Source organism: Antechinus flavipes, chromosome 3, assembly GCF_016432865.1.
Source record: "Antechinus flavipes isolate AdamAnt ecotype Samford, QLD, Australia chromosome 3, AdamAnt_v2, whole genome shotgun sequence".
Taxonomy (NCBI): domain Eukaryota; kingdom Metazoa; phylum Chordata; class Mammalia; order Dasyuromorphia; family Dasyuridae; genus Antechinus; species Antechinus flavipes.
The window spans coordinates 443197482-443213319 of record NC_067400.1 but is presented as its reverse complement, the minus strand read 5'-3'; the positions used below and the strand labels follow the sequence as shown (position 1 = coordinate 443213319).

Genomic DNA, 15838 nt, shown 5'->3' with positions numbered 1-15838 from the left:
TATTTATTTTTCAAATGTATGTTATGTCTACTGTATAACCCAGTAAATGTAAATATTTTACTTGTCTAGTTAATTTGTATGCCACTGCATATTATAAAGTATTAAATTTAAAATTCCCTCATGCCAAATGAAAATAATTCACTTATTCCTAGAAAATTCTTTTTAAAACCACTTTTTTAAAACAAGAAAATTTCTTGATTATCCTTACTCTGAAGTTCCTCATCTTCTGCAAAAGTAGGGTTATCCATCAAATATTGCTGGGCTTCAGACCAAGTAGTGGAGTAGGTAACATTAGCCATGTTGTCAAGTATATTTTTTAAGGCCTCCCAATTTCTCTTTCGCAACTGTTTTGCTTGTTCCTGAAACAATAGTATCAAAACACATAAGCAAGAAACAAATGATAACTGGAAGTCATAAATGTCAGACTATTCATTTTGTAAAGAAATCAGTAACTTCTTCATGACTCCATTATTCCTTCCAGAACTTTGCTAAATATTCCAAGTAAAAATTTTCATAATCCTAAGGACAGCCCAGCATAATAAATCATTGGCATAATTAAAAGCTTTGGTATAATCATAGTGTGCTTTTAAAAAATTGACTTAAAAATTTTAATATATATATGTGTATGTGTGTGTGTGTATATATATATAATTTTTTTTTTGAAGGGGTGTTTCATCCTTCCTTGGCTTTAATGATTATATATCTCACTAAATTTAGAGGATTTTTTTTTTTTTGGCCAATTTTTGAGAATCAGTTTAGTAATAAATGTATTAATAAAATAAAATAAAAATTAATTTCCCCCCCAAAATCTAGGAGAATTCTATAAACTTTTCTGACCCCCTCCCCCTCCTTCAGCATCTTTAACATTATCTTAAATTTTTTTTTGAAACTTGATTATAATTAACATACTGCTAATTTGGGTATTTTATAGTTTTGTAAATTCCTTTTTCAAAAGTCCCAAGTATTAGTAGTAAAACTCTGAATAGAAGATTCTAATTTTTAAAAATTCCTCTTCTGACCATTACCTGGTTCATTTTCCAAATTTGTTTATTGTTAGTATTTTGCATCCTCTTCTTTTTTTACCAGGTTGGCAAGAGGTTTGTCAAGTTTTGCTAATCTTTTCAAAGAATCAATCTTATTTGATCACACTATAGATTTTTTTCTTTTTCAATTCATGCATTTTTTTTCCTTTTAATTTCCCAAATTCTAACTTTTATGCTTGGTTTACATTCAGGGGATAAATTTTTTTTAGCTATTCTTAAACTGAGTAGCATTTACTTTTTTAGTTCATTGCTAATACAAAAAAGTGTTATTATAAATAGGTATTCTTTTTTTTTGTTCATAATATTGTTTTCCCAAATACATGCAAAGATAGTTTTTAAAATTCACATCTGCAAAACCTTGGTTTCTAAACTTTTCTCCCTCTCTTCTTCCTTTATTCCTTCTCAAGACAGCAAGCAATCTGATATAGGTGAAATACATGCAATTCAAGAAATAAGTATTCTCATAAAAGTCAGGAAAACCAAAGTTCAAAGCCAGCCTCAGGCACTGAAGTCTTTTAAATTCTACGAGACGCTGGGGGAAATCATTTAAATTGTTTGCCTCAGTTTCCTTACCTGTAAAATGAGGGTAATAATAGCAATTCACAAGACTGTTGTGAGGATCAAATATTTTAATATTTATGAAATGCTTTGCACAATGCCTGGCACATAAAGCCACTAATGGGATTCTCCCTACCTTTTTTCCTTTCCTTTCAAAGCATTTTATAATTATGCTAACAGACTCATTAAAATAACTTCTGACCCCAAATCCCACTATTATGTGTATGTTTCTAGGAGGTATGATAAAAAGGCTCCATTTATACCAAAAATTTCATAGCAATACTTTGGTGTAGCCTGAGAATTGTAAATGTAATAGATACCAATGGATTGGGGAATAAAAACTTTATGCTAAAGAATATACTACTATTATCCTGTAAGCAATGAGCATCATGATTACAAAGAAGCAAGGTCACACTTATATGAACTGGTATTAATAAAACAAGATAAAACAAAGAAAATGCAATGTACACAATGATTATATAGAAAATAAAACAGCCAAAATCAAAACTTAATACTGTGTAATTATGACTACCTATACCGAATTAAGAAAAGACAGAAAAAACCTCTGCTTTTACAGAGGTTGGGAACTATCAATATAGACTTTCATACAATTTATAGAGAGAATGCTAGACTTGGTTGATTTTATTGCCTCTGTCCCTCTTTTTAATTCTTTCTTACAGCTTTCTGGGAAGAAAATGTTGAGAAAAATGGTCATTTTGAGTCATAGCTGACTCTTCATGGTCTCCTGTAGTTTTTTTGGGAAAAAAATCCTGGAGTGACCTACTTGTAAAACTACTAAGTGCCTAAATCTGAATTCAGAAAGCTGGGTCTTCTTGACTCTAGTTCTAATACTCTATCCATTGTACCACTTAGCTGCCCACAATAAAAAATAAATTCATTAAGAAGCAAAGGGAAAAAAAAAAGCTCATGTAGGGATTTTCTATTTTTATTTTGTTTTCCATGAAATCATGCAACAAAATTTCTTTTCTATTTCTCCTGCCAGTAATGGAATAAAAGGCATTAAAATTTTAGTGTGTGTGTGTGTGTGTGTGTGTGTGTGTGTGCCCGTGCACAGACATGCATATGTGCAAGTAATACATTCCTCCTCCCATATCCCCTAAAAACATTTTATTTCTAAGAAGCTAAAAGCTCAGTATTAATGGATAAAGAAAACCCTGAAACCTGCAAAAAAGATTCATTCTTTTATCCTCCAGGGTTCATGGAACTCTACATAGGTAGTGAAAATCACCTTTTCTTTTTTTGAAAGAAAGAATAAGACATCTTCATAAATTTCAAGACGATCTCGCTCAGATATTGCATTCCATACTTCCATCTCTCCAAACATTTGTTCAGCTTTTCTACATATCAACAATATAAACAACAAAACCAGTTTAGTTTTAAGCAAATTCCTCAATATGCAAATTCTGTTGAGACATCTGATATTGATATGCTCTCTTATTTTAAAATGTATTGTTTTAAATTACTGCTGTGATTAATAAAGGTTTTACATAATGAAAAACTCATTTGGGTACTTTTAAATTAGAAATTAATCTAAGTTATACACATCCATCTGTAAATTTTAAAGTTTAAGTATTCTTGAGAATTATTTTCCCTGGGAACCAATACAAACAGTTTGAAATGAAAAACAAACTTTTGAGGAATTACTTATATCTGGTCGTAGAAGTCATTTTTTCATGGTTCTCAAGAAACCGCTGGAAGGATTCTTTAGCTTCTTTATATTTTGATCTTGCTTCTTCTTTTTCTTCTTTCTCTGTCTGTACTTTATATGCATTAAAGGCTTGCTTTTTTTCACTAAGCTTTGCCAGGGCACTAAAATGGAAAAGGAAAAAAAAAAAAAATCTGGTAATATTAACTTTAGAAAGAAAAAATATTGCTTGTGCTTCACAAAATACCATACAATGTAAATGAAGGAAATAAGTAATTAACTGAAAAGGAAAATATAAAGGATCTTTCCAAAAAGTTCTTTTTATTCTGAGGAAAAAAAAACAAAAAACACCACCACCAACAAAACACCCCTGCCCCAAACAAATCACAATTTATAGCTAGATTTCTCAAATATATAAACAAACCTTAATGATTAATCTGGAATATTCTCGGCAAGCCTGCCCAAGTATAAAGCTATATAAATTTGCTTGTCTTTTCAATGAGGGAGAGTGGAGATAGACAGAAGGAATTAAAAAAAAAGTTAAAAATTGCTTTTACAAGTAATTGAGGAAAAAATAAAATATTACAAACAAAAACCAAAAATCCCTAAAACCACCATGCAGTCTTAAGCAATAGGCTTAAACACATTGATTTCTCAAGTGACATACTTTATACTAAATTAGTATAAAGAAATTTCTCTATCTAGTCCACGAAATTCCAAAAAAAATTATTGTTTTGTTTTTCAATGGTTAAATTTTCAAGAAAATCAAGTATTCTAAACTAGAATAGAATATAATTTTGAACAAAGAAAAGGGAAAGTACTACCTGTATCGGGGATCATTAATAATCATCTTCATTGCTTGTTCCCATGAAGCATTAGATGGTACTCGCTGTTAAGACAAATTATATAATTTAAGCGATAACAAACATGGCGATAACTAACCTTTTGTTTTTGTTGCATTCTTCTTTGTAAGTTATTTTTCTTGGAAAGTTATATAACTTTAAGTTAAATAACTTGGAAGTTATTTTTCTTTGTATAAATTTAAAGTAGAAAAGGAAACATGTCTTCAAAATAACAAAGTCACAAAAGCCACACTATTTTCTAAAAAATATTTTTAATTCAACACAAACTCAAGTGTTGCTATTCTAATTCCATCATCTTTAAAACCTGTACAAAGAAAATAGTGTCTTAGATATAGTACACACTAAAATACACTTCAAATATTTCAAGAGGAAAAAGAAATTGTCATATTTTTAGGGCTGCAATCATATCATGTTTAGCTCTAAAATAAGGCTTTATTTAAGGCTTTTTAAAGAATAACTTGGTTAAGAAATTTAATTTCTTTCTCAGGCAAAAAACCCATTAAAAATATTCAGACATGAAATACCTTTTCTTTTAGTAATTCTTTAAATGCTTGCTTTGCTTCTTCTTTTGTATTCCAAGTATATGTTTTTTTAGCAGGCTGACTATCTTCTTCCTCCTTTTTGGGAGTATAACTATGAAATCATGGAACAAAATAAAAATGTTATCATTCCTACGAAAAATCATTGCTCTTATTAGGAAAAGCACTAGACATTTCATTAGTAAATATTTGATCAAGTTTTTAACTTTTGTTGTGAGCTTCAGTCTTCATTGTCTGTCAGAGTTCTATAACTTATAAGCCTAAGAATTTCCTGAAACTTCCAAAGTCATTAAATGGCCAAGATGTGTCAAAGGCAGAACTTGAACAGAGGTATTTCTGATAAGGAAGCTGGTTCTTTAGCTACTATGCCAAGCTGTTTCTTTTTTGGGATATTAGTTTTTGAATTATCATAGACTTAAAAGGTGACCTTAAAGATTATCATGAATAAACTCATTATTTTTCTAATAAGCAAAAACAAAAAACAAAAAAAAAAAAAACCCAAAAAAACAAACAGTAACTTCTGTTATCACAGATAGTGGCTGAAGCAGGACTTAAACTTGTGTCTTCACAACTCCAACTCCTGCACTCTAGCCATACTACCTCTATAAGCCAATGATGGCCTTTTTATTTCAACCTTGCTGAAAGTTTTTAAAAGTATTAGTACTCGTCTGTGTCATTAAATATATGGAACATAATTAAAATTGAATCTGACAACTGATAACACCATTATACAAATCAATATGGCAATACTATAGTTGATATGGAAGAAACTTGGACATGCACTAATGGCATGATGTTCTGAGCAAGTTTTTTTTATTCCCCAGCATTATTTCTTTTAATCTGTCTGCATTTCTCTTATTCTTTCAATCCTGTTCTAGATACCACTTCCTTTTTTCCCTCTCCATTCACCTAGTTTTTTTTTAGTTGATCTATTCAATTAATTGCCTCACAATGCTTGTTGAGGGCTTGGTTGAAAATATTAATGGTGATGGATATAAGTGTGGGTAGTATCAGTTGGCCTATTAGCAATTCCACTACTAGAATGAAAATAACTACATTCCACTTACGGAAAAATTTAATCAACACCTTTTTTGGAGGAGGGGGGTTGCGGGTTGGGGTAGGGAATGGGAGGAATAAGGAAGGAAGGAGAGAAGAGGAAAGAAGGTCTTAAAATTCTGAAATGCCAGAGTTTGGTTCTGCTACACCTGGAAGTTGTTATGAACTTCAATGGTACCATATAAAGCCAACTTACTCAACTGAAGTCTCTTGCTTTGATGCTTCCTCTGGTACATTACTAGATACTTCTGCACTTTGTTCATGAACAATAGGTGTAACAAGTTGTGCTTGTTCCTCAGTTGAAATTGTTACTGTATTGTCATTATCTATGACAGTAGCAACAATGGAAGTAACTTCAGGCTCAGTGACAATTGGTGCACTTGAAGCAACAATGGAAGAAGGAGTTGATATGGCAGCATTAGCACTGGCATTGGCTGCAGCGGCTGCAGCAGCTGCAGCAGCGGCTGCAGCAACAACAGCTGCTGCAGCTTCAGCTGCAGCCATAGTGCTCATTGTAGTTGTAATCTCTGTTGTAGGAACTGGGGCAGTAGATGTTGTGGTTGATTCTTCTTTACTGTGAAGTACATTAAAAAAATAATAAAAAATGGACTTTAATATTAAGTCACATAAAAAGCAAATCAATCATGACTTGTAGCAGAGTAGGATTTAGGGGTAAAGAAGGGAGGAACAGAGTGGGGGGGGAGAGGGTAATGGTGCAGCAAGTACACTAAGGTTAGGTTTCCAAGAATTCACCAAATCACCTCCCATTCACAAAATAGTGCATTACACTTTCAATAACCATGAAATATAACCTAAAAATTTAAGTCCAAATAACTTGATTTCTCCAAGAGAATTGTTTAAAAGAGAATTTGTTTAAAAATGAAATATATAAACTAATAATAAATTTGTATAATGATTTTAATGTAATTTTCAAGGTTATTCAAAGGCATATGTATTTAAACACCAAAAATACATTATCTATAATTTATATAATATGCTATCAAGATTTCTATGTTCTACAGAAGCATCATCTTAGCAGGTTAACGCTTTGAATTTCATAAATTATAAATTTCCCAAATGAGCTTAGAATTGCCAAATTTGGCAAAGCTAATTAATATTAGACACCTGCAAAATACAAAAGCAAATGTAGAGCTAGAACATAAATGTTTTACTTCAAATAATGTCCAGTAACTTCCATCTTCACAGACACCATAAGTACCCACAGATCTACTGATTACTTACCTGCTTTCTTCTGCTTTGATCATAGCTGTTTAAAAAAAGGAAAAAGAAAATTAACTCATTGATAGCTACTTTAAATATTGCTGAAAAACTTTAGAGAGAAAGGAAGAAAGAAATCCCACTAGGCCAACTATAACTATTTTTGTTAATAGCTGCTTCACCCACAAAGTTCTAATGTGGAAATTATATTTATTAACCATTAAGGGCTTCTTCAAATCCTAGTGATTTCCCAATCTTTTGTTTTATTTTCCCACAAACCACATAAATTATGTCCTAACCAGCAAAATTAGGACAAGAGAAACAATATTTTCCCAAGGCTCAAAGAGCTGATTGCTTAAACTTTAACCCAAGTTACTATGAAATCTGGAGTTCATATGCTAAGATTGAGTAGTAGACAAATAGATTAGAACTTAAGATATCTCAAACCTAAATAATGCCACTCAGGTTAAAGTTGTTAGAAATTAGCTTTCTTCTTTTTAAATGTCATGAAAAATTACCATAGACAAAGTAAGTGATTTGAGTGTTTAGGCCAATTTTAGTTCCTATTTTCTATTTATACTTTAAAAATGGAAATTTCATATTCTGTTTCAATTTTAGCACTGCCTCTAAGTCTACAGTAATGCCTCATTTATCCACTATCATTGCTTAGATATTATTCCTTAAACACAGATTTTCTACAAAGAATTTTAACTTTTTAATGGAATTTTTAAAAAAGTTTATTCTTTCTGAAACAGAATGTATGAAAACCCAATGACAGGAGTCACAATTATGAATGTGATTGATGTACTGTACTATTGTAATAGAGGCAGGCCCTCAAAAGTTACCAGAGTATTATGAAGGTATATAGAGCTATTTACAAAAAGATTTTTAGAATTATAAAGCATTTTGATCTCCTTCTTCTCTTTTCATTCATATTGCCTCCTTTGCTGTTATTCATTTGCTGCACTTGATATGCCTGCCTTTGGTTATCACTTCCCTAATTCATCAGCTAATTCAATTAATTTCAATAATCATTCACCAAATGTATTACCATGTGCCATGCTTTGCAATGGGCACTAGAAATACAAAGACAACATTGAAACAGTACCCTCTCTTTGAATTAGTCTACTAAATGGAAACATACACAGAAACAAAATATATATTTATATATAAAAATAAATTGGGGCTGAGGGTAAAAGATGGGCAACACCAATTAACTAGGCAATTAAGAAAGGCCTTGAACTGAGTCTTAAGGATTCCAAGAGGCAGAATTGAGGAAAGGAGTATTCCAAGAACAGGGAGCAGCCTATGCTATAAAATTACACAAATGTTGTGCAGAGGGGAAAGAAAGTAGAACAATTTGGCTGGAAAATAGCATGAATGAATGAGGGGAAGCAACGTGTAATAATTCTGAATAAAGATACTGCTCTGATCTTTGGCATTTTGAAAGACAGAGACAATATGCTAGAAATACTCCTCCCTCAAAAAACCAAAACAAACAAACAAAAAAACCCTACAAACCAAAACAAACAACCCCCCCCCCCCCCCCAATAATCCTTTGAATTGGCTATTAAATAGCCAACATGGTTAAGGACACTAATGTCTTGTTTGGACACAAAATAGTTGTGTGATTACGACCAAGTCACAACTCTCCAGGTGAAGTTTCCAAAACTGGAAGTTTCCTACAAAAAAAAATAATCTCTTCTAAACCCGCTCTCCTTCTTTTACCCCACCATCAAAGAAATATGCTATAAATGGGGAAAAACTAGATGACTAAATTTACTTGAATTATACTCAATCAAAAGGGAATGAGTCCAGTATACAAAATATTCCTAAAATTAAAACAAGCTTTGGTAAATAGACTCTGTTCTGGTTATTTGGTAAACCTTTTTGCTTGTTGCCAAGTTCTCAAGAAAATTTTGATTATCTGAAGTGGCTGGATAAGTGAGGTATTACTAAACTTTTGATTCTTAATTGTTCTTTTATGACTTTCTAAAATGTTAAAATACTATCTTGAAACATTTGTTAGAAGTGAGGACACCTAACTTCAAATCATATATGCCATTTCTAAAAGTATTCCAAGAACATCTTGATTATTTTGTTAATACCATTACTGGGACTTAACTTTCCTAGTGAAAATATTTATCAAATTAAACTTAGTCAGGTCTTAAAATATTATCATTCATATTCAATTTGCCCAATGAATTTGTCCAATAATGAAAAAACAAAATAAAACAAAACTCAAAACTGAATCCAGCTTTTAGTTTTACTTGATTTGTAAGAAATAAACATGTTATTTTCAGTCAACTATCATTACTATAGTGATACAGAACCTTAATTTCAATTGCTACACAATTTCAAAACAAATAAAAGCTCATTTCTAATGTAACTCTAATGGAAATGGTATTATTTAAGTTTTGGATTTTCACTCAAATCATGGTTAGTGAACAACTATAGAAAAGTAAGTAATGACAGAAAGTGAATTATCAAAGCAGCTCACCATGCAGGTTTGATTTTGTAATAAGACTTCCAGCAACAATGGTATTCTGGTATCCTAGTTTCAGTGGAATCAAATAAAAATCTATTTAATCTACAGAACTGGGATCTACAGCAACAACAAAAATAATATTCCACAAAACTATTACACTAAAATAATTCCAACCATTCGATTTTTAACAAAATTGCCTTTATATTATCCTATAGAGGGGACAATTTGTTGTGAATGATTTAAGTCTGAAAAGAAAATTTAGAAAACTATTCTAACATTACCTTCAAGATCCTCGAGTTCCTTAGGTTTGGCCCAACGAGATTCCTTTGTTTGAGAATTATAATAATAAGGCTTTCCAGAGTCAGATTTGTACTCCTTCCAGGGGCATTTAGATAATAATTGCTAATGAGAAATAAATACTTTTGATTAAAAATAACTTCCCAAATGCAATATTTAAAACCATTATTACTATTATTATTATTACCAAATTCTGATTTAAAAATATTACTCTTAATAACATCTCAGGTAAAATGAGTATGAAATATAGAAACAGAACTTGCCAAACATCGTGATGTGAAGGCATGAAAGAGTGAATCTAAAGTCATTATATCACTATATCTGAAATTGCTGAACCAAATCTTTTTCAACTGCTTGAAATATTTACTTTGAGAATTAAAAGAAATCAACCAATTTAAACTAGTTTGTGCTAAGAAAAAAAAATTCTGACAGTTTAAGAAAGTATTTTTTATCTGTTCCCCCAATATTATATATACGTTTTCTAAAATATGTCTAGTCATTAATCAGTCACAAAGTAGACAGAAGGCTGGCTAAAGTTATTTATGCCCCTTTTCTATATTGCATTGTTTTTTTTTTTTTTTTTTAAGTTACAGCGTTCACTGAATAAAGCTTATTCACTTTATTTTAAATTTTTATTTATTATTCACTAAGGTTTTTTATGGTCATGTTTTTTCTTTTTCGATTTGTAAAAAAGCAAACTAAAAACTTATTCTTATTAAAAGCACATACGACCAGATTTTGCTATATAAAACTGCTAAAAATTCTAACCTTAAGATTTTAAGTTGCAGCCTCAATTTCTCTCTCATTTTTAATTCTTGTTCTGAAAAGGGCAGGGTTTTAAGGGGGGTACATGTAGGAGTCAATTCTGAAGCTCAGTAAGGAAAACAAACATACCCATCTTGTGGTCATTTCACATTCAAGTTTTTCTCTAGTAAGAATCTTTGTCCCCTTAAAATATGCCTCTAATTATGAAAACACAGAGGGGTTTAGTAGAAATAACATATAATAATATTCATATTGGTAAGGATATTAGATAAACATTAACCTTAAATGTTTAAGTATCCAGGAAATCTCTTATTTCCCACCCCCATTATATCCTCAAACAGGATAAATAGTATCTTACTATGGTCTCCTAGATGTGACACATGATGCCAGACTAAAACTTTCCAATATTTACCTCAGCAGGTGTTTTGAGATCATCAGGTTTTTCCCAGGTAGACTGCTTTGTTTCTGTATTATAATAATAAGTTCTTCCATCAGGAGATTTATGTTCAGTCCACATTGATTTCTGAAGGAAAAAGAAAGTCAACATGAAGCAACAAAATTCAAACTAAGACCTTAAAAGATTATTATTATTATTCTGTTGGTCTTGACAATGATTTTACATTTTTAATAATTTTTAATTTTATTTTAATATAATTAAATTTTAAGTGTCATTATATAAATATATATATGCATGTGTGTATGTATGTACATGCATAATACTTGTATGAAAGAGCTAACTGTCCTAGTTAACACTATGTAAATCTAAATACATAAACTCGGTTAAACAATGGACTAAATTATGTTTTGCACCATGTTTAAAAATATTTTAAGAATTGTGTGGTACTTCAGGATGGTTATTCACTGAGAAACTCACGATTTGTCATGAAATAAAAAATGTTCACAGGAAAGTCTGGTAATTGTGTGACTTGACTGAAACCTCAGAAGGCTATTTTTTAATATGAACTATGAAAATTGACTTCTACTGCCACGTAGCATGAAAAACATTGAAATACTCTGGGCAAGTTAAATTTTAGAAGGTACTGTAACAAGATAGTCAGAAATTGAAAAATGGGTTTTTTTTAAAGTACCAAAAGTAATAATTCATTAAAATTTTATTCTTTTACAAACCTTGAAAATTACAGCCAGAATATTTAATGCTTGAATATAGATGTGAAGCTAATTTTATATCTCCAATATCTACCACAAATCTAAAATTTTGCTAATTTATCAAAAGTATTCTATGTACTTGACAAAACATAGACCCATTCCTTAACAAAGCAAGGAAATATAGGCTAGATGGTAGCTGGTTTGAAAACTATACCCAACAAGTGATTATAATGAATTAATCTAAATTAGGGAACACAGGTCATTAGTGAAATGCCACAAACCTTTGTTTGTATTTAATATTAAAATCAATTTAATCATAAAAACCATGCTATTTAAATATATATATATGAGATTAGAGATATATGACAAGAATTCTGGCCCTACCAAAACCAGTAAATTGTACACTTGTAAGTTCAAATAATAGGCTAAAAACAAGACATTATTTAAGTACGTGTGAAAAAAAGCGGTTTTCATTGATTATAAGTTCAGTATGAACTGATATAACTACTAAAAACCAAAGTATCTTAGTATGTACTATGACTCTTAATAGTAAAATATCCATACAAAAATTAGATGCCTAGTAAAACCATAAACACATTTTGAAATTATTTTCCTAAATAGTTTTCATATTTATCCACAATAACATAAGACTTAAATATCTCATATTATTGAAATAATCTTCTCATTCACATTTCTTTTCTGTTCTGGTAAAATTAACTTTTCTATAGGAAAAAAATGAATTGATGTGAAATAAATAACAATTTTTTAAAGTCCTTAATAAGCTAAACTTTTATATATATGTATGTATATTAACAAATTGCTTTAAATATTACAATCGGACCCATAAATTTTAAAGCATTAAAAATTATTACATTCTCATTTCTAGAGGATTGGCACTTGACCAGTCATCTTAATAATTAATTACCAATTTCTTAACACTGAATTTTAAATAGCTGGTTTACACTCTAATCAATTTAACATTTTCTATTTGAAAATAATGTCCTGATATTACCTAGCTATGTGATCTGGGAAAAGTTTCTTTCTCTGGTTTTCAGTTTCCTAATCTGCAAATGAGGGGAATAAATTAGATAATTCCTTCCAGAGTTTTTTCTTTTAAAATTATAGAAGGAGAGGGGGGTCCATAAGAAAAAGACCAGAGTTTTAAAAACTAAGATCAGGTCATAGTAACTAATAGTTACTACATTCTGTGCTCCTCAGATCACAGGAGTTTCTGTACACCAGAAAATAAGAGGGCCAATGAACTGGAGCAGATCCTAGGGTTTATTTAATCAACTGCTACAGTCAAAAGGTTTTTTAAAAAAGAAGGCAACTATGGTTGTCACAAGGAATAATTCAACTGAGACTTGTATTAAGTGAATATGATGAAGAAGAGGAGATACACAGAAAGAAGCCAATGGGTTTAAGAGACGAAATGGTATCAGGAAAAGACTATCATACTAGTTCTAGTTTCATTATCACACTATTTTGCTATCAACTACTAAAGAGATAGTTGACCTCAGTAGCTTGACCTCTTTCTTCATTGGCAAAAAGGGGAATAAATAAATCCTCTCATTCCTTCTATCTCAAAAACAACAATCCTAAGATTGTTTCATTCAAAAATTTTACACTCCTATATTATAAGCTGGGATAGTGTGGTGTGCTAATATTACTATGTAACAATTAAAATCATAAAACAGTTAAACTAAACTATATAGGTCAACTTCATGTCAAGGTAGGATTTTAAAATTATGTACACACACACACACACACACACACACACACACACACAATATAATCCTACTAGACCATTTTCCATAGGAACAATGATGAGACTATGATGCAAAACTCATTGTTTGTGTAAATTTTAATCTATACCTCTCATCAAATTTGCCAAGTTATGTCATGATATATTCAATGGCTTATTCTCAGAAACAAATAAACAACCAATTAGAAAAACTCAAACTTACAATTATCTGTAATGTTTGTGAACAAAGAATATTTTACATTATCAGCGAGTGACAAACTAAATGTTCCAAGTGAACTGACATGTTAAAAGTTGAAATGCAAATAGGAATTGCTACAGAATTATAATGCAGATATCTAAATTGCTCAAAACAGGGCATAACTCCCAACACCCATAGAAGGAACACAAGGATTTTTCCCTAAATCTTACTTTATAAACTTATACACTGAAACCTCTCCATTTCCAGGTCAATAAGAGAAGTATACACATGTTTAAAGATCTCTTATAATACTTTATAGTTATCTATTACTGCATTATCTCTAAAGCTATCTACTGTCTTTTCTCATTGGAGTTATTTTGGCTTCAAATCTCGAAAGTGATTGTTAGTAGGCAACCATTCTTTTAATTTGATGTTACATATAGCATAACCTTCAACTTCATTCCAAGTCCCTCAAATTATTCTATTTCTGATCCACTGTGTTCCTTCATTCTCAGAGAGGATCAAAATGAAACCACCATATTAAAATCAAGTTAGTGTATCCAACTGTGGCTGATCAGACCAATACAAGCTTGAAATGCTCTGCCACAGGTCAGACACAAATAGTCCCCTGTGAATATTTGGGGTGCAATTATCTTAACTCTGCACATCTCATATTTCTCAAATGATTCTGTTTCTGAAACTAAGTAAAAAACCCAAAAGGCTACACACTTGAGATGTTTGTTAACTTCAATAAAAAGTTTGTGACGTGGATCCTTTACCTTTAGCCTAAGGACTCCCCGTCTTAGAGTAATGTGTTTAAGTGCATAAAATAAAATATGTAGTATATTACAAGAGAAATAAATCATACTGAAAGAGATTTCTAAAAATATTTCCAAAAGTTTTTGGATCCCAGGTTGAGAACTTTTGCCATAAATGTTTAGAATAGTAAAACAGAGAATACAAAGGTTTCTATTAACAGTGTATTTTGTATATAAGTTTTGGATTTATGTTTCAAAGTAAATTAAAATATGCAAATGTTTAAAAGCTCAAGATAGGAATTGAAAAAATTATTGTTTCTTAACTACCCCCAGTGTGAAAAATGTTAAAATTTTAAGATACAACACATTGAAATCTATCATTATAAAATCATCTCCAATGGAAACCTAATATAAGTGAAAATTTTATATAATGGCTAAGAGTTGCAATGAACCTTATAGAGCACTTAATTCAATTTCTTTCATTTCAGAGATGAGAAAAATATCCTAATTCCTTATAATACTTTATAAATCATTTATTGCTGCATTATCCCTAAAGCTATCTACTTTGTATTTCCACTGGAGTCATTTTGGCTTCAAATTTGTATTTCCACTGGAGTCATTTTGGCTTCAAATTTCAAGAGACATTGTTAGTAAGCAAATATTCTTTTAATTTGGTCTTGTATGTACAGCAAAATCTTCATCTTTACTCTGGATCCCTCAAATTATTCTGTTTCTGATCCATTGTTATCCTCTGTTCTCGAAGAGGACCAAAATTACACCATTATGTTAGAATCAAGTTAGTGTGTCTAACTGTGGCTGATCAGACCAAGACGAGCTCGGAACCTCCTGAGATCATATAGAAAATGATACAACTAGAAGCTTAAACCTTGTGTTCTAACTCCAAATCCAATGGTCTTCTCACTATACCACACATTCTGTGTTCTTTGTGGTAGCTCTTGAACAATATCAATCTAATCACTAACTCCCTGTATCAGAAAATGGCTCCTGCTAGAATCTTTGGTTAAATACAACCAAAAAACTTCTATGAAAATGAGTACCAAGTAACTTCAAAAAGTTTAAGAAAAACAACCAATTTTTCCATTTAGAACAAATGAGTAAAAATGAGATTATGCAAATTACTCCCACACCCAGATACTGATTTAGAGCTTCTAAGAATTTCTCAGTAATTCTTTTATCATTCTGGGAGAAAACAAACATTTGGTTGTATTTTAAACTATGACATTGGGGATAAAACTCAGAAACTTCAGAAGTTTATATATATAATATATATATATATATATATATATATATATATAATATATATATATATATGTTACTATCATTACATATAATTAGAGAATGACATTCTACACTTCGCAAACGACAACTCAAAAATGACAAGATTACAAAACAAAGATGAAAATTTGTTAAAACCAATACCAGGGAGGAAAAAAATCTAGGCACTCAAGAAGACAAGTCACCCTGGAGACTATAGAACCAGAGACAGGCCGAATCTCTTAAAACTGTCAACTCAATC

The 15838-nt window shown here is 30.8% G+C and overlaps 1 protein-coding gene across 9 annotated transcripts in view; it reads right to left on the bottom strand.

Annotated features, from left to right (window-relative positions):
* PRPF40A (pre-mRNA processing factor 40 homolog A) overlaps positions 1-15838 on the bottom strand; it is a 52884-nt gene that overhangs the window by 14891 nt on the left and 22155 nt on the right. For 5 of the 9 annotated variants that reach the window (XM_051986374.1, XM_051986375.1, XM_051986379.1 and 2 more), the window contains 10 exons: positions 10906-11016; positions 9713-9833; positions 9444-9497; positions 6968-6992; positions 5922-6299; positions 4655-4763; positions 4092-4156; positions 3267-3431; positions 2851-2959; positions 209-359 (listed from right to left, as the gene is read on the bottom strand). In XM_051986374.1, coding sequence (XP_051842334.1) covers positions 209-359; positions 2851-2959; positions 3267-3431; positions 4092-4156; positions 4655-4763; positions 5922-6299; positions 6968-6992; positions 9444-9497; positions 9713-9833; positions 10906-11016 — 1288 coding nt within the window. The remainder of the gene's footprint in view (positions 1-208; positions 360-2850; positions 2960-3266; positions 3432-4091; positions 4157-4654; positions 4764-5921; positions 6300-6967; positions 6993-9443; positions 9498-9712; positions 9834-10905; positions 11017-15838) is intronic. The other 4 variants (XM_051986376.1, XM_051986377.1, XM_051986382.1 and 1 more) reach the window with 1 other exon arrangement.